The sequence below is a fragment of the Perna viridis genome, chromosome 4 (genome assembly GCF_037379345.1).
Source record: "Perna viridis isolate PV_CMFRI_1.1 ecotype Kerala chromosome 4, ASM3737934v1, whole genome shotgun sequence".
Classification (NCBI taxonomy): domain Eukaryota; kingdom Metazoa; phylum Mollusca; class Bivalvia; order Mytilida; family Mytilidae; genus Perna; species Perna viridis.
In genome coordinates this window covers 47,796,555-47,815,258 of record NC_142448.1, presented here as the reverse complement: position 1 = coordinate 47,815,258, position 18,704 = coordinate 47,796,555, and the positions used below count along the sequence as shown (strand labels likewise).

At 33.8% G+C, this 18,704-nt stretch overlaps 2 protein-coding genes across 2 annotated transcripts; one reads left to right on the top strand and one right to left on the bottom strand.

Annotated features, from left to right (window-relative positions):
* The first annotated feature begins 3,398 nt into the window (after positions 1 to 3,398).
* On the top strand, positions 3,399 to 5,936 carry LOC148620333 (uncharacterized). Its single transcript, XM_088581123.1, has 3 exons — positions 3,399 to 3,557; positions 4,859 to 4,984; positions 5,811 to 5,936. The coding sequence occupies exons 1-3, from the start codon at positions 3,521 to 3,523 to the stop codon at positions 5,897 to 5,899; spliced, it is 252 nt and encodes an 83-aa protein (XP_088437249.1). The 5' UTR covers positions 3,399 to 3,520; the 3' UTR covers positions 5,900 to 5,936.
* Positions 5,937 to 17,005: 11,069 nt separating this feature from the next.
* On the bottom strand, positions 17,006 to 18,388 carry LOC148620332 (neuromedin-U receptor 2-like). The gene has a single exon (XM_088577001.1). The coding sequence runs from the start codon at positions 18,380 to 18,382 to the stop codon at positions 17,171 to 17,173; it is 1,212 nt and encodes a 403-aa protein (XP_088433127.1). The 5' UTR covers positions 18,383 to 18,388; the 3' UTR covers positions 17,006 to 17,170.
* Positions 18,389 to 18,704: the final 316 nt, after the last annotated feature.

Sequence of the window (18,704 nt, the reverse complement as noted above, 5' to 3'; positions counted from 1 at the left end):
GGACTTCACCTCATCATTATAAAGACTTGTTGCCATCATTTTGGATATTAGTTTCCACATACACATTAAACCAGTTTGTATGAAAGGTCAAGATGAAGAAAAACGATCATTTCTTCCACTACCCTTTGTCAACAAAGGTATAGATGCAATTAATGTGACTAACATCCTCCATCACAAAAACGTTACCAACAAAATTCCCCGATATTTCAAAGAAAACTCCATACCAATTATTTCATATTCCTATACTTCACCCATGGCATCCAAAATTTTCAATTATAAAAGGCTATTGCAGAACCTCGAGATTGAGGACTTCAAGGCTAAACTACCTGATTGTTCTTGCAAAAACTCATTCAAATATGTCCTTCTGGTCACGTCGTTACAGGAGATTTAACCAACGAATCCCTGCGTAATATCCTTTCTAAAGGTCCCAAGTACCGCGAAGCACCCTCCATAAATTGGAATTATAACTTTAAAGTTCTTATGGATGCCGTAGGGGACTATGCAAGAAAATGGATAAAACGAGAACAAAAAGACATGGATTCTCTGGCAGAGGGGTTAAATGCCGTGAGGTCTTTAATTTTGAAACGAATGAAAGATTTAAGTAGGTTAATGAGTGCCAAGGCTACATCAGTTTTCAAAGACCCCGATGTAGCAAAAACATTGTCTAATATAAATGACAAATATGTTGTCATACCAGCAGACAAAGCCCAAAACACTATTTTTGTTTTGTCTGCAAAACGTTTTACATCAAATGTTTATTTTCAGAGGTAGAATTGGAAAATAATAGCAGATATAAGACCTATATACTGCTACTACACTCTCCAAAAAAGAGATTGTGGAAAATCATAAATCTGTGTTATCCTCTTTTGGTCTCTCTTCCAAGGACGATAATTGTGATTTACCGTCTATGTACAGGATTTCTAAACTACACAAGAATCTATACAAACAACGTTTCATAGCTGGATCTGCAAAATGTACCACCAAACCTCTTTCAAACTTTTAACTTCTATACTCACAACTGTCAACGAGGGTCTGCAGTCCTACCACAACACATGGTACTCCCGTAGTGGTATTAATTCAATGTGGATCCTGAAAAATTCGAAAGATCTTTTTGAGACAATCAGTTCAAGACTATTATCTGAATATAATAGCATTAAAACCTATGATTTTTCAACACTGGATACCTCTATTCCCCATACTCAGTTAAAATTCCGACTTAAAAACATTATACATCGTTGTTTTTCCAAAAAAAGATGGTAAACCTAGATGCAAATATATAGTTCTTGGTAGAGAATCCTCATACTTCCAAATCATCTTCCAAAGATACAGAGAAAGATGTTTACAAAATGCTGGAATTTTTAATAGACAATATATTTGTCCAGTGTGGTGGACGTGCTTTTCGACAAACGCTCGGCATTCCAATGGGAACAAATTGTGTTCGATTACTTGCTGACCTATTCCTTCACTCTTATGAGGCTGACTATAGCTGATCTTATCCGAAAGAAAGAATATCGTTTAGCTAGATCTTTTAATCTCAGTTTCCGCTATATAGATGACGTATTATTTTTAAACAATCCTAATTTCGGGGATTCGATACATTGCATCTACCCCAAAGAACTTGAAATAAAGGGTACTACAGACACTGTGAAGTCAGCCTACTATCTTGACCTACACATACAAATCGACGGTAAAGGAAAAATATTGACCTTTTACGACAAACGTGATGACTTTTCATTCAGAATTGTCAACTTTCCTTTCATTTGTGGCAACATCCCTTCAGCACTACAGAAGTTTTATGGTCGTTATCATGAACTCGTAGATCGTTATACTGTATCCATCAGCACCATGAAAACTGATTTATTCAACGGGTCATAGTTTCCCTTTCCTCGTTTGTCTACCCCGGACTTGACTTTTTATGAACAACTCGGCGGGTGTTTCTAGAAAAGAAGAGGACGCTTACCCTGCCGGTGCACCTGGTCCATGCTCACAGTTTTTAGTGGACTCCGAGTTGCTCATTTACTTTTGTTACTTTGTATGTATGATTTTAGTTACTTCATGTTCTTTGTTGTGTATGTCTGTTTTCCATGTCTGGTCTTTGTCCTTGGATTACATTCTTTTGATTACCGCTATAACCTTGGTTCCCTTGATTACTCTTTTATAACCATGTGACATGCTGTTAATGATAAACTATCGTTTGCATGTTATGAAACGATACAAATATGTAGATCGAATCGTGTATGACTTGTAAATTTAGAATTTACTATCAAATTAAGGTCATCATTATCAGAACTAGCTTTCCTTTATGATTCACTTATGTGACCCTACTTGAATGGCAATTAAAACGTGACAGGGACTCAGTAATGCAAGTCCCTATAAAAGTCAGGCGACTGGAAGAATTCTTTTTGAGAATTTAGAGTTTTGAATCCATCAAAAATGAGAAAACGTTTGACAATTCTTGCTGTAATAAAAGTAAAAAAAGGTGCTTTATGACATGCTTCATTTTTTATCCCTTTTTGATAAAATTGTTGGCAAGGAAATCGTGTTTTCTAAGAAGAAACAACGTCATATTCTGTTAATATATTAATTGTTAAATAGTATATTTTAGTTGAAAAAAAAAGATGTTTCTGGAGAGTGGACATAGTTTTCTGGGTGTAAATATGTCTGAAAAAAACCTCAACGTTTACAATTTTCAGAGGATTTTTCTTATTTGAGTAATTACATATAGTTGTTTGCATCAATATAACGTATAAATGAACATTCGTTTCCATACATTTTATATATTTTATCATGTTATCATTTTTTTATGTTATTGTAACAGAGTTTATTAGCATACTTTCCCTACATCCTGTAATAAGAACCACTTAATTTTCGTGTACTTCCTAAAACTCCGTCATTACGACATAACTTCACCACTGGCCACTCGGTGCACTTTTTTTAAAATCAACTTCAAATTGTCCAGAAAATGAAAACATCTAGGACATTTAATATTGTGAAAAACACAATATCTAAATCTCTGCTGATGATATTATTAAATACTGTTCAAAACGGTATAATTGCCATATCGAGTAAGGTAAAGAAAACACATACTTGCAATTTATCAATCCACACTATAATCAGTAAAACAAAACCAAAGAACATGTATATTTCATTATCGGTGCATCTAGTCCATGCTCCCAGTTTTTATTGTCCGTTGCTCATTTACTTTTGTTCTTTTGTATGTATCATTTTAGTTACTGTTTGTTCTTTGCTGTGTTTGTCTGTTTTCTATTTCTTTCTTCCTGGATTACATTCTTTTAATTTCTGCTAGATTACTTTGATAACTCTTTCTTTACCTGGATGTTACGTGCTGTTGCCAGATATTAACAAAGACTTTAACAATGTGAATCTTTATCACAATATGCATTTGACACACCAATACTGACTTCAGCCAATGTAAAATCGTGTCGTGAACAGTATAAAAGGTGGAACAGTTTCTAGATAATGTACATTCCCTGCTTGGAAAGTAACACTCACCGACAAAATGAAGGTTGTTATTCTCTGTTTGGCTCTTGTAGCTGGTAAGTCATAAATTTTGTTTTCAAAAATGAATTAATAATCTTACTGATCTACTTGTATAACTATAAAATAATATCACGTTTCAAACTTTGAACATGTTGCGAAATTTTGTTTAATAAAATATGATATCTAGTAAGTCATAAAGACTTGTTGTCAATGCTGCATCAATATGCATATGTTTCCTCTCTACTAAATATGTAGATATTATACAATATTACACAATTCAACCACAATTTCGTCGACTAAAAATTAGTTAGAAGCATATTTTTACAGACATGTTTGCAAAATATATGTAAAGAAGGAGAAAAGATGCATAGTGGTCGTTACTCATTGAGTTGTGTCTATATTATCAAACATGAAATAGTGTGTTTCGTTTAAAGACTAAAAGGTCAAACGTATGTTACATCACACAGTTTACTTGATAATGTGAAAAAAAAAACAATGGAAAAAATATAATTGCAATTTATAAATAAACACTATAATCAGTAAAAGTAACCAAAGAATGTGTATCTTTCACTACCGGTGTATCTCGTCCATTCTTTTAGTTTTTTTGTGGAGTCCGAGTTGCTCATTTGCTTTTGTTTATTTTTACGTGTTATTTTATTTATTGCATGTTCTTTGTTGTATGTATCTTCTTTGTTTCTCTAATTTGTATCCCAGGACTGCATCCTTTTGATTTCCTCTAAAATCTTGGATCCCTGGATTACTTTCGACTAGGTATCGAAACGTTTATTAAACACTTCAACTTCAACTTCCTGCTCTTTGCAATATAGATAAACGGTTCATTTGTACCTTTCTTCTTCTTCTTACCGAACATTTGTATGGTTAAAGCTATGTAACCCACCCATTTTTATGAAGACTTCCAAATTATCCATTTAAGAAAATTGACAATTTCTTAGTCTTTATGCTAAGTCCGAAATTACATAATCAGTCATAAGGAATACATTATAACCAGTGAAAAGGGTTGAATACAAATACTTTCATAACATTTTCTGACTTAGTTATTGTTTTGTGCATGTATAAGCACATTTACTTTTAAAGAATAAGTCACAAACAATTTTAGCTCTTAATCTAAATCAGACTATGAAGGGTTAACAAACGACGCCGTCAAAGAAAAGAAAATCATTTTACTATTTGCCGACTTCATGTGACACGCTATGAATCCAACAAATTAGGAATGTGATTATTTTGGCGTAGTTTTATGTAATTCTGGGTAGCCTAGTTCAAAATATGTTTTTTATTTGATTAATTTGTTTTCTTGATATTCAACAGTATATTCAATAGTACTGATATGATTTTGTAGTTGTTATGTGCGAGCAATGCAAGCAATTGTCAGACTGTACAGTGACTCAATGCTCCGAAAAGGATGAAAAGATTCACTGCATCGATAATGTTTGCACATGTTTCCGGGATCACACCAGTGGTAGTAGTAAGTATAGAAGGCATAGTTTGGCACATATATTGTTGATGTCATCAATGTAATATAAAATATGCGACATTACTAATCGAATATAATTATAATATTCTAATAAATTTCGAACTACAGTATAGTCTTTTTTAAGTCAATGTTTCGTGTCGGCACAATCATGGCGAACGTACATGAATAAATTCAACGCAAAATCGAATTGATTTCAATGCAAATCCATCGTTTAAGCTTTGGCAATTTTTTTTCTGTAGTAACATTTCTGTTTAAACTGCTGTAAAAAGCTTAGCTCATGTCAGTAAAAAGTCAAAATAGTTAAATAATTATTCTATGTTAGTCCAATAATTATTACAAATTTTCATATTCCTCTGTTTCTGATCATGCATGTGTTCACTCAAAAGGGGCAATCCGTTTGACGTGTTGAATATCAATGTATTTGACCTACAATATAAATGAAAGTTTAAGCTTTACGCAACTTAGAGTACATCCGATTTTTCTTTTTTTTCTTTTATTTGTTTTCTTTCATTTTTATCTATTAATTTTAATATATTATTTATTATTTTCTTTTGTCATGTAACATATAATTTTACCTTTGTATCACTAAATAAAGGTCACACCGCATTATACGATCACCGCATTTATATTGGGGAATTTTGTTCCTGCAAAATATTAAATTGCATGAGCTTGCGACTTGAAATACTTAAATCTTATGTGGCTGCTACAAAGTATACATAGTGTTTGGACAATATTGTTCAACTAATAAATGTTAGAACTTTGTTAACACTGCAGTTGTACCATATCAAAATGAAATACACTTTTTTTATTTTTTCAGCTTGCACTCTAGCTTCCGATTGCCCAGACTGTGACCGCCACGAAAGAAAGCATTGCATCGACAGCCGATGTCGCTGTACAAGATTTTAGACAGATGAATATCAGGAATAAAATAGAAAATGACAAATTAGTTTTGTATTATTTTGTTTAAATCAAGAGTCATGATATAGTGTAATATCTGTTTTGCCAGATTTGTTTTGGACTATTATAGATCGGATTAGTACTCGGTAATTTTATTGTTGTCCTTATTTACATGTATTACTAATAGTAGATTAATTTATCTGTTAATATCAAATTAGTCCTCAATAAATAGATTTCACGTGACTGCACTACGTTCCTGGAAATTGAGATGTCAAATACATATCAATTTTCTTCAGCTTGCACCCTTGATAAAAGAAAACGATTGTCAAACTATACGACAAAGTGCGATGACTTTTCATCCGGTATTGTCATCTCTCCTTTCATCTGTGGCAACATTTCTTCAGCACTTGCGTATGTTTATATAACTAATACGTTATGCCAGAGATGGCCGTAACTACGCAGACTTTTTTTATCGCTTAAGGCTTACAATTTTTCTGGAACAGGTTTAAGTCATCACTACAGAAGTTTAATAGTTGTCGTCATGAACTCATGGATTGTTACGGTGTATCCATCTGCAAAGTGAAAACTAATTTATTCAATCTGTCATAGAATCCTTTCCTTTTTTGTTTACCCCGGACTTGACTTTTTATGAACAACTCGGTGGGTGTTTCTAGAGGACCCTTACCCTACCGGTGCATCTGGTCCATGCTCCCAGTTTGTAGTGGTACCCGGTTTACTCATTTACTTCTGTTTCTCTGTATGTTTTATTTTGGTCATTTTATGTTCTTTGTTGTGTTTGTCTTTTTTCCATGTCTGGTCTTTGTCCTTGGATTACATTTTTTTTATTTCTGTTAGAATCTTTGTTCCCTTGATTACTCTATCACCCTTCCGTTTGAAAAATGTACCATTTAAAAAAAAAGGTTTATTGTTTCAGTATGCTGAAATCTATGAAAACGCCTATTCGATCAAAGAACTTAAGGTTTTATCTGTTGGGATTTTTTTAAATTAGTTTGTGTTGCTGCGGTTATATCTTCGCGAGTTTCTTCGTAAGTTTATTTTTTATGTCCTTTTGCTGTCTTGATTATTTGGAAGAAACGAGAGTCATTTCTATTTTCTAGCGATTTTTCAGTGCAAAAATGTACTTGAGCCATTTTACAAGTTATTTGGATCATAGAAAAATGCTCAAAAGGTAATTCAGTTATAAGGCCATTTAAATATGTCACAAATTTATTATATTTGGTTCGTTATGATTCCGGTATAAAAGGTGTTATGACATAAAACTTAATGAATGCGAAGTGTCCTTTGATAAAGAAAACTCTACCACTTTTCAGTTATGAAAGAATGATATTCCAAAACTACATTGATTTCTTCTTCCATTGACATAAGATATAGCCGTATTCGCTCTAGGACCATTAAACTCGAAAGCTACAGCACCTATATATCAACAGCACTATGTTCATGAAATAACAATATAACAATAAACTTTAAGTTGAAAGTGACAGCCTTTTTTCGTATATCCGTTACACCCTTCATTTCGTGCATTATAAAGCTACGACATCATTGCGTCTTGCAGAAAATTAAGTTGATAATTTCGTAACACAGTTTTAGCCGATCATTTGTGAGATATTAGAGAAGCTGGTCACCAGCTGACTATTCCTATACTTGGTTTAATGTTTGTTTTCGTGCTAACACATATACTCAATACTGTTAGACCCGGTTTGCACTCATGTGGTATTTAGGGGTTTCTTAACGCCCTTGGCTACCATTTGGTCTCTTACGGACGATGTAAAGCATCAAAGCGTTTACACAGTCCCCGAGCATAGTCATACCCGTGAATGTGGTGTATTCGGGGAAATTATAGTAGTCATGTGATCTGCACATTTATATTGTACAGCCTACAGCATTTGCTGAATCATTAACCCAGCAAAATACTTTTCGGGATAAAATCAACAGTTTCAAGTGCATGTAAGACAGATAGGTAAGTCAACTTACTGGTGCCAGTCAATTGATGAGAAATCTCGGAGGCCGAAGAAAATAAAGTTATGTTTCTAATCTCCATTCTGAAATTGTATAGGGTCGGTAGGTAGGGATTTATTTTTACTTAAAATTTTGAAATGAAATATGTCATTGTAGTGACACCAATCTCAAAATACAATGAAAACCAAATATGCAAAGACTAAACAACTACATTGTAATAATTCTAGACTTAATCCACGGCCAAATCTCTTTTGGGATTCGGCGCTTAAGATATTTTTGTTTTGATGGTGGTGGTCTGAGCTCATTTTATTATGATATTGTACACATATGTGCATGCAAGATAAAATACATTGCACATGCAATGCTATTTAAAAATGTTTTATAGCAATAGTGATGTCAGATGATGTTTTTCTTAGAATATTCAATAGACATTGATTTCGAATTGCACAGTTAGATTTACTGTATATGATTATAGATGTAGAGTAACACAATACACTCTATCAACAAATTCAGGCATTGATATACAACTACATGTATGTAAAAAAGCATTTTTGATTTTTTTTTGGTGAAGTATTAGAAATAAATGTCTACTCTTTTTCTTTTCTTATATTTGCAGATAGACAAATATGGATGAATCGTTTTACTGTTAAAAGGATGAAGATTTTGTTTAGTATCAATACATTAATACTACACACGTAAAATAACTAATTTTTTACTAAATTGTGAAGATTTACATGATTTAATGAAATAAAGATTCTAAAATAAAGTCAATGACAATGTTTTCAAATGCTGAATGTACATACATGTTACGTCGGTTCTGAAACCAAACGATACTGGCACAGCTTCTAGATATATTTTATACAGCTGCAAAACAAATATTATAGTATACTGTTGAAACATTTTTCATGCTACAAATGTATATAACTATTAGAAGTTGATTAAAATTGTTTGATACAAGATTTAGTTGGAATGTTAAGTGTTAACTGTGAGCCAGGAACAATGGATTAAGTCTTAATGTCCTTCATATACCGTATTTGTAATATTGTTTTATAAGAATTTCGAATGTTATCTGTTGAGTATATGTCTGTTACTGGGAATTTTTTCCATTATGCAGTTTTATTCTCTTTTGCTAGAGAACTGCTTAACTAGGACTAATGTAAAAACAAAGACCTTATAGATGTAAATTCTTAGCAAATCACACACTACTAAACTGGTCATAAGGAAGAGTAACTGACAGGCTTTTCAGGGAATTGAAAATGGAGCATTCCCAAACCCCGAATTAGCCTATATACATATATGTATATATTTCATATAATAGTGTCACCGCAAAACACTGTATATTGGTATGGTGCTGACCGCGGCGTCCGTGTCGTCGTCCATATTCACTTGGTTTTCGTGCGAGAACTTTATGGTTACGGTTGATCAATTGTTATGAAATTTCCGTTAATCTAAAAAAACTGAGGGTCAAGAATTTTGTCAAGCCAACCTGTATGAAGTGAAATGGCAAATCCTTTACATGACATAGCAAGTTCAACACATCCATACAAGTACACCTTCAAGGACGAAGCATTGTAATATGTATATGACTTGTCTTATGGCAATCCATAGTGGAATTTGTTCCCCATTTAGATGTTTCGTAGCATATCTTAATGGATATTTATCAACATGTGCATAATTCAGTTATTGATATCAATAAACGGAGAAGTTTTCTAGACGATGCAAACGCGTTCAAGACAAATCGTATGCATGTTCAAATTTGCTCTTTGAGCAATACCAGTCTGCGTCCATACTTGCCCCTCTGGTAATTCCAGTCTGTATCACACTTGCTTAGTAAAAAAAGCTCAAATTGCTAAAAATTACAAAGTCCAACCATACCTGTACATGTATCATGTGACCTAGATAACTATCACAAGATTAAACGCCTAGTCATCCGTGTATCGTACCCCTGAAACCTTATTTACATAATAGCGCATGGAATAAATATACTAATTAAAATCTTTTCTCTCCTTTTCATGCCAAATAATTGACATTTTGTAACGATATAAAGGCTGAAGTAATCTATAATTTTTCGATTTTGACATGTATAGCGACTGTTGTGAACATGCACGCATGTACTGTGTACGTGTACATGTATGCACTTACTTTGAACATATCATATTACTTACGATTTTTGTCTTCATTTAAATCCAATAGTTTTCTCAGAAATTGTTGGTTTGAGTAGCTGTATCTGTATAAATCAAATATTGTCCCAATATTTTTGGGATTTTTTTTTGTGTTTTTTGTTTTTTGTTTTTTTTGTTTTTTTTGTTGTTTTTTTTTGTTTTTGTTTATTTGTTTTGCTTGTTTTGTTTTGCTTTGTTTTTGTTTTTTGTTTGTTCTCATTGCACAATAAAAAAAGAAGGATAGAAAATTTGATCCTACCCCGCCCCTCCAAAAAATCAAATGGTTCCCCCCATAGTGTATAGAAACAAGCAGCACGCTGTAGAAAGTTCATTTTGTTTGTAACAATTTTTGCCTTGCATTCTTTTCCCAGATATGTTCTGGCAAAGTTGGAAATACTATTTTAACATCAAGCGCAAAATAAGCTTTGAACACTTTCCCGATCCTTATTTTGAATGTCGGAAAAATAAAAGCTATTGGAATTTATCTAATGAAATTATCAAGAATAGTCCCATATATCTAACAATGTTCTATCCAGGAAAACTATGTTCATGTACATTACTTTTCCAGTACGGTTCATGAGATGCATGGATGTACATGTAAACTTACAACGGTCATGTGTAAATATCTGCTTGTTGTTTCAGTAATTACTATGACAGGTCAAATATTGGACCCTAGCGTTCCTGTCGTGCTAATTGTTGTCGACAGTTCAGCTGTTGTCGTCGTTTCGAATATGCTCCCAGTTTTTAGTGGAGTTTGAGTTTCTCATTTGCTTTTGTTACTTTGTATGTATGATGTTAGTTACTTTATGTTTGTTGTGAATGTCTGTTTTCCATGTCTGGTCTGTCCCTGTATTAAATTCTTTTGATTACCTCTTTAACCTTGGTTCCCTTGATTACTCTTTAATGCAAATTTTAGCGCTTATATTATGTGTGAAACAAAGTTGTCTTTATTTCAGTCAGCTGCATCCTGTCTGACATTTGTATTCAATCCATGTCTTTCCAGAATTTTTTTTATCTTAAAAACAACGGCAGGCGCGTCACGAGTGGTGGATATGGAGGGGATATGCGACAATGCAATGGCCTGGCAGTGAACCATTTGAGGTTTTGTGGTAAGAATATCCACGTGACCTTTAAATGAAAATAGTTTTTTTCAACTGGAATTTGAGTTATGATAAGCTTTAAGGCATTACAGTGGAGATACCTTTTGCATAGGTGTGAATCCCCGGAAACCCAAGAGAAGAACACCCTCCTCTTAAAATTTCCCAGAAATTTGATGCGGCGTCATTTTAAATTCATGACATATTTGAACTGTAGAACTACTAGAGGATTCCCGCGAAATCACGGCCGATTGAGCGAAATGTGGACCCAGTACTAATTTGACGAATCCAAACAAAATGAGTAATCGTTGTAAAGTTCTACGATCGTCTACCATACATCAATGATGTAGTTTTGTTCAAAATGCTTTGGTGGTTTAAGAGGAGTTAACCATTAACCTTTCAGGGGGACTTGGTTTTCTTTTGTCTCTGAATAAATCATTTCTTTTAGCACAGCGCGAAAAAATGTGTACTGTTCTAACACATGTAAGCGATTTTTTTTTCTTTTTTTATTATCAACATTTCTTATTTTTAACTATTCCTTACCAAAGTATCTTCTCTTGAAATTCAGAATCGAAATATTATTAACACCCAAAGAAATACCCCCCAACCCCCCGAAAGTTAAATTATGCGTCCCTAGGCAAAATTTCATATCCTCATGCCAATGCACTTTCCTGGAAAAAAATGTTTTAATCTGAGACTTAGAAGCTGTTTTATTGGTCCCAGGTTAAATTTGACCCAGGGGTAGTGGCGGAGCTGATGCTTTACAAACACAAAAAGAAGACTTTTAAAGTTGATATGGCCCGTTGAGGAAAAGAAACAACTTCCATTAAAATACACTTGCAATAAACAATGTGACTGCTCCAGTCATGCGTAGCGTCAATAACGTATTTTTGCAGCGATTAATTCAAGATGAGCAGTCTCTAGTTTTAACCCTGGTTATCTTGAGGCTTCGTCCAAGTTTTCACTCCATGGTCAGTGGGCAGCAACAGAGTAACCTTGATTTTTATTTTATCGAGAATTTGTGCACGTTATAGGGGCCTTCTTGGTCTGGTTTGAGGGTGTTAACGTTTTTTTTCATTGTTGGAGATTCTCATACATTGCTCAACATCAAGATGCAGAAGAGGCATTAAAGCCCTTTTCTTTGACATCGGTTATTTTCAATGTATCGTGTGCGTTTTTTCAGACGCACATTTCGTAACCACCCTTTTATATGTATATACAAATATGTGATCAACCCCCAAACTGGGACTTGTTCGCTCGTAATTTTTAATTGGTTGAATTGGCGAGAAAAGTCAATAGGGGACTTTCTAGCTTTTTTTCCTATTTTTCTGTGAAATTTTCTGTTAGAAATTACCCCCATTAATGCTTTCAAGTAGGTTATCAAAGAGTAATCAAGAGAACCAAGGACGGGCAGACAGACACTCAATTGATTTTTTATATTTAGGCTTCGTTTACACTTTATCCAAACTGTGCAATTTGCTCGAACAGAAATTTATATCATTATATTGTAATAAAAGAAAGACAACTACATGTATTATATATTAAACTTTTCAGACTTGGTACTACAAAGTCATTCTAAATGTATGGAAATGTCTTATTCTATTTGTTTGTGATTAATTATTCAGTCGTTTTTATTGGGGTTGTTTTATGGGGGGGGGGGGTGGGTGAATTGAACGCTTTCATTTTTTATAAGTTTTGCTCCCCTAAGTTTAATAGTGCATAATGAATTCTTAAATTTTAAATTATTCAATATTTTACACAAAACAATGGGCAGGGGGTTTACCAGTCATGCAAGTTAACACATAAAAAGGGGGAGGGGTCCGGACTTTAGGAGCAGATGTTTACACATAGAAGGGGGAAGGTTTATTTCGACACGTTCTACGCCTTTCCATCTCTGGACAATTCTGCACTTCAGAAAATGGTGACTGTCGTTTAATTTAGCAAAATAATAAACGTACAATACTGTTGTGACAAATGTACACATGATCTAAATAGTACGTCGATTGAGCTTGCGCGAAAGCGTTTTATAACACACAGACTAATGGCGGTTTCCGAATTCGCGTTTTCCGTAGAAAAAAGATTGTTTCAAAGACAAATTTAAGAAGTACACAACAATACAATTATACCTCATATCACAAATGTAGTCGACCTTGTATGGTTTCCGAGGAGCTGTGGCTCAAAGAAATCGGTCTTTTTCATTAGTGGTATAGATACTGGAATTTGTGACAGTTCATTTTCATACATTAAAACATTAAATTTGGACAAAAAACCTGCAATTTCGATCCTAAATTGAATAGCTACTTCTGAGCTTCCCTTTTCTCCCGATCATTGCGACTTATGAATACCGAAAATTCCGAAAGCGGTACGTTATAAGTTCCCAGCGGAAGACAGTCAAGAGAGTGGGACATTACGAAAAATATGATGAACGATCGAGAGGCTCCCGCCGAAAGCGGAAGAGTTAACAATTATATAAATGCATGTATTTCAAACTTTTCCACATAAATTTACTACTTTTGGTAAGCATACTAAGTTCAAATGACAAAGTATCATTTGTTATTTTTTCATTTAAATATCTGAAAAATATATTATTTGTAAATATAGGAGTTTTTTATTTCTGCTAAAAGTAATAAAAAAAAATTAAAAATGATTAGTACATGTACGTGCTTATCATATTTTACCTACTGTACCCAGTACACATTAGTCACAGCAGGGGTCTGCCTGTCTGTCTGTAGTTAAACACAAGAAACGAATATAGTCATTCATGTATGCTACCATGTATTTTAGGAGGCAACGGCACTGGACGACAGCTTAGATGTTTTTTAAAGTTTTCATGTTTTATAAAATAACTGAATTTCATTCAAGTCAATTTAGCTATATCATGGTATTTAACCGTTTATTAACCTTGCCTTAAGTGCAATTAGGCAAAATGGGAAAAATCATAAACATGCATGTTACAAACACACCGATATTACAATATAATTTCACTCAAGGATGCTTTGTCTATTTTACAAGACCATTATTTGAAATGTTTCGACAGAACGTTAAAAAATGAGGATTTTTTGACATAGTTATCTGCCCTTGAAATGTTTATTTTCATTGCATTTCAATGCAATTATAGCTCATCCCTTGATTATTATAAAATTCATTATTTTGTGCACCGCTATTAGCATTGCTATTTAAGTTCACCTAGACTTCACAATAATGATCTCTACGCGCGGGAATGGTGTCGCTTCTAGTTCCTCCTCTAATGACTAAAATTCAATGCGTTCATTTTGATGGGAATATAATATCAAATAAATTTATGGATGTTGCTGTCTTTTTTTTCATATTTTGCAAACTTCAAAAAGAAATGAAGTATTTTGACAGGTACAAGACATCATATAGCAAGCTGTATATCTATAATTACAGCTGAACTCTTCTTAATTAACAGGAATAAATGCATGATTTATACCATTATTTTACAACAATGATCTACACAGTCAATTTACATGAAGTACTTTCCTAGTCTATTGTATAATGGGGACAGGGATCCTAGTCTATTGTATTTATCTATTGTATAATGGGGACGGGGATCCTAGTCTATTGTATATTGGGGACGGGGATCCTAGTCTATTGTATAATGGGGACGGGGATCCTAGTCTATTGTATATTGGGGACGGAGATCCTAGTCTATTGTATATTGGGAACGGGGATCCTAGTCTATTGTATATTGGGGACGGAGATCCTAGTCTATTGTATAATGGGGACGGGGATCCTAGTCTATTGTATATTGGGGACGGGGATTTTGTATAGAGATTGGGAGGATGGAGAAATCGATGTAAACATTGTTACTTATATCAATCAAGTTCATCATGTAATAATATATTAAAGAAAAATGCAATGGGGAATTATATTTAGGGAGGGGTGATTCATTTCGGGAAATGGGAAGTTTACACCAATTAGAAACTGTAAGACAATGCTCTTGGCAGTTATATCTAATTTTGTTGAATTTGTATTTAGATTTCAACCAGGTGAGTGCTTATATATGATCGACTAATTAATACTGTACGACTTTTTTATCTCAATGTTATAATGTAATTATTGTCACTTTTATTTCCAGTTTAAGTTCCGCAATCCTATTACAAACTAATAATTCTCCATAAAAATGGTTTAACACGACCTAGCAAAGTAATATAATTATCTGTTATAAGTATCTTGAAAAAATAATTTTTATAAAATGTGACAGGAGTTGTTTATTTTTATTTTTTTGCGCAACCTATATGTACCGGTTCTAAATGTTAGAATCCCGTGTGATTAATATAAAGATAACATTAAAATTATAAGTAATGTTTCTACTCTGTGTGTGTGTGTGTGTGTGGAGGTTCTCATTTTGCAAGATTTCAGCAACTTTGTGAATGCGTTTTGTAGTACATTTTGATCAACCGTTGCCTTGTCTAGAAATTTCTCCAAGTTTGTACATTTGTTATTGCATCTTCTTCTTAACAGTAAAAAGGATACACGTACCAGTTGGTAGTATGGTGGTCATTAATGTTGGTCATTCATGTGTCTTTGTGTTGTTATATAGATTTAGCTTTATTTTGGAAAAAAAATGTCCTCCTTTAGTTACTGTATTACTTAGTTGTCCCTATCGTCCAGAGCAACGTCAAGGTTTATTTACACTTATTGAAGACCTTTTGGTGATATTTGAAATATCGTATAACTCGAGCTTTCAATCACTCTCGATGTGACCTCATGGTTAATTAAGCATGATGTTTCGACGTCAACTAATTAGTCGGAAAACTAATTGCTTCATTTCAAACGATGGTCAAACTATTCAAACCATTTTTACAATGATTAGCATGGCTAATGTAATTACTCGTTGACACTCATTATGGCTTGATCAGTGTATGAAGTTAACTAAAAATTGCTTGTGGAGTGAAAGTAAACGAATTTTACTATATACGTGTCATAATTCACACCAACAGTGATATAGGATATTTTGATAATAATAAAACAATACAGATGGCTTGTTACATAGTATCTGAACATTTAATTACACATCTAACAGTCGATGGTTAGTGTGCTTCAACTACTACACTCATTTTGCTAGTGAATATGATTTTATCGTAGTATTGTAGAGCACATCATTTGACGATAGTCCTGATAGTTAGTCATCAAATCAATATGTTCTGTACTGATGACGTTTTCGATGTAGAAAAAAATTATAAGGAACTTTCCCTACAACCCTCGCTGTCGTTCAATATTTAGGACATACTATACAAGACACAAAAAATATCTTCTAATATGAACCGCAAGACATCATCGTAATAAAGTGAAATACAATGTATATGTACATGTACAAACACAACAAATGATGTTAAAGCAGAAACAATAATCGACCAAATTATTTCCGGGTTTTGCTCGGACCTCTCAGATAACTCGAACACACTTTTGTCCTGTCCCTTCAACTTCGACTGAACGATGTCGGATTGCATCATACACCAAAGGGTTATTCTATGAACATGAATTGTAGATATAGGGAAAATAGTCAACAAAGACGCTACAGCGCCTAAGTAGATACAATATGACTTCATTTGCTTAAAGGGGACAAATCGATCAAAAGTCGTTTTCTAATTAAAATAAATACAATTAATGGCATATCGAAGTTGCTACCTGGTTTAAAATCTAAGATTGTATGTAAGTACAAACTGCTCTTTTCATTTTCGTTTTAGTTAGGATTGCTTAAAGAAAAATATTTTTTTTCTTCCCGGTAGGGTTGTTGGCTCTTTGACATGTCTACCACATTCATTTTTAGCCTGTTTTTTTCTTTTGTTTGTCATTGTTTTGCATTAAGATTTGAACTATTATAGCTGCGTTATTATTTTTATATTTTGCCTCACACTATTATACAAATGACCGTAACAAAACTAAATAATTTGAGAAAGTAACTCCCTTTAAGATTCAATAGATACATTATCGGCAAAACATATTTAATTTCCTTCTCGCACTTAACAAGTGTCATAAGACATTCATATCAATCCGTTAGTTTATGTATACAAACAATTTTACGCTTCAGACTCTGGAATAGGTTCAATCTTTGTCTTTTGGATTGAAGTTGTTGGCTCCTCAATGGTGGATTTACTCGGGGCTGGTGCGACTGAATTTATCTTTGATGCTCTTGTCCTGTTGTTCCACGTCATATCCTGCTGTTCAACCTTTATTCCCAAGAGCATCTTTAGTGTGGCCCTAAAGCGGGTTGCAGACGATGAGAAAACGTAGAGAAAGAAATTTATTGCAAAGTTCAGCTGATAAAAGAAGAAAAAGAACGCTCGAGCCCATTTGAGACGCATCTTTGTTTTCATAAAATCAACATAATCAGGGTGGGTTTCCAGAACTTTTTGCGTGTTGTTCCATATTAGCTCTGTAGACTGAATCAAGCCGAGGGGTAATACCAGTAAAACATATGTTGAAGAAACGACCAACAGGAGTTTTGTTGCCTTTTCGTCTGACTTTGACATTGATTGTGACGTCATTTCCGCTCTTTTTTTCTTGTTCCTCCGGATCTCTAACAAGATTAATGTGTTCAGTGTTACTATTGAGACAGTAGGAAACCATGTGTTGAAGGCGACGTAGAAGTAGATTATTTCTTTTGAGATCGTTCTTCTTGTTTTGCAAGCTGCATAACCAAACACTGAATCGCCCTCAAAACCGGAAACCGCTATTTTGTGCATTGAGAATAGAAGAACTGTTGTAGATACGCCGCATATTGTGAACAGGGCACGTCGTGGTGTCAACAGCTTTGCTTTCAGTGGGAACTTTATCATGATGAATCTTTCTATTGTAAAGGACACGATTATCCAAATTGACAAAAGATTAAAGACTTCAACGATCACACCATGAAACTTACACAGATGTTCATGATCTTGAAAATCTTTATTGACATGCTTATTTTGGCCTCTTAGTACCCCTATCATGAAATTCATCGTCAAAGCTAGACAATCGTATAATGCCAAGGCGGAAAGGTAAAGATTTGAAGTTGATTTTCGCATGTGCTTCCGGGTTAACACAAGCAATGACGTCAAGTTGAACAGAAGACCTAGAGCAACAATGAAAGATGTGCCATAAGATAGAAGGCCACGCACCAATGTAACGAATGGTAAAAATTCTACCCAGAAGACCCGTAGGTCACACGGCCATTTCAGTTGGTCTACCTCTGTTGCATTTGTAATACCATCTATAACATCGTACCCATAAGGACAACTTGACACATTCATCATTCCTAAAAGAATAAAATAATTCTAAAGAGAAAAATAAAAAAGAACCTTAAAACGCTGTAAGTAGAAACTATCGAATATACATCAAATTATACTTTAACAAAACATTAATTTGAAAATTTTTCAACTTCTATACCTAATTTGATTAATGTTTAACTTCTAAACTTACAGCTGTCATAGAGGGTCTCCAATCCTACCACAACACTTGTTACTCCTGTAGTGGTATTAATTCAATCCTGAAAAATTCGAAAGACCTTCTGGAGACCCTCATTTCAAGATAATTATCAGAATATAATAGCATTAACAGCTATAATTTTTCAAAAGT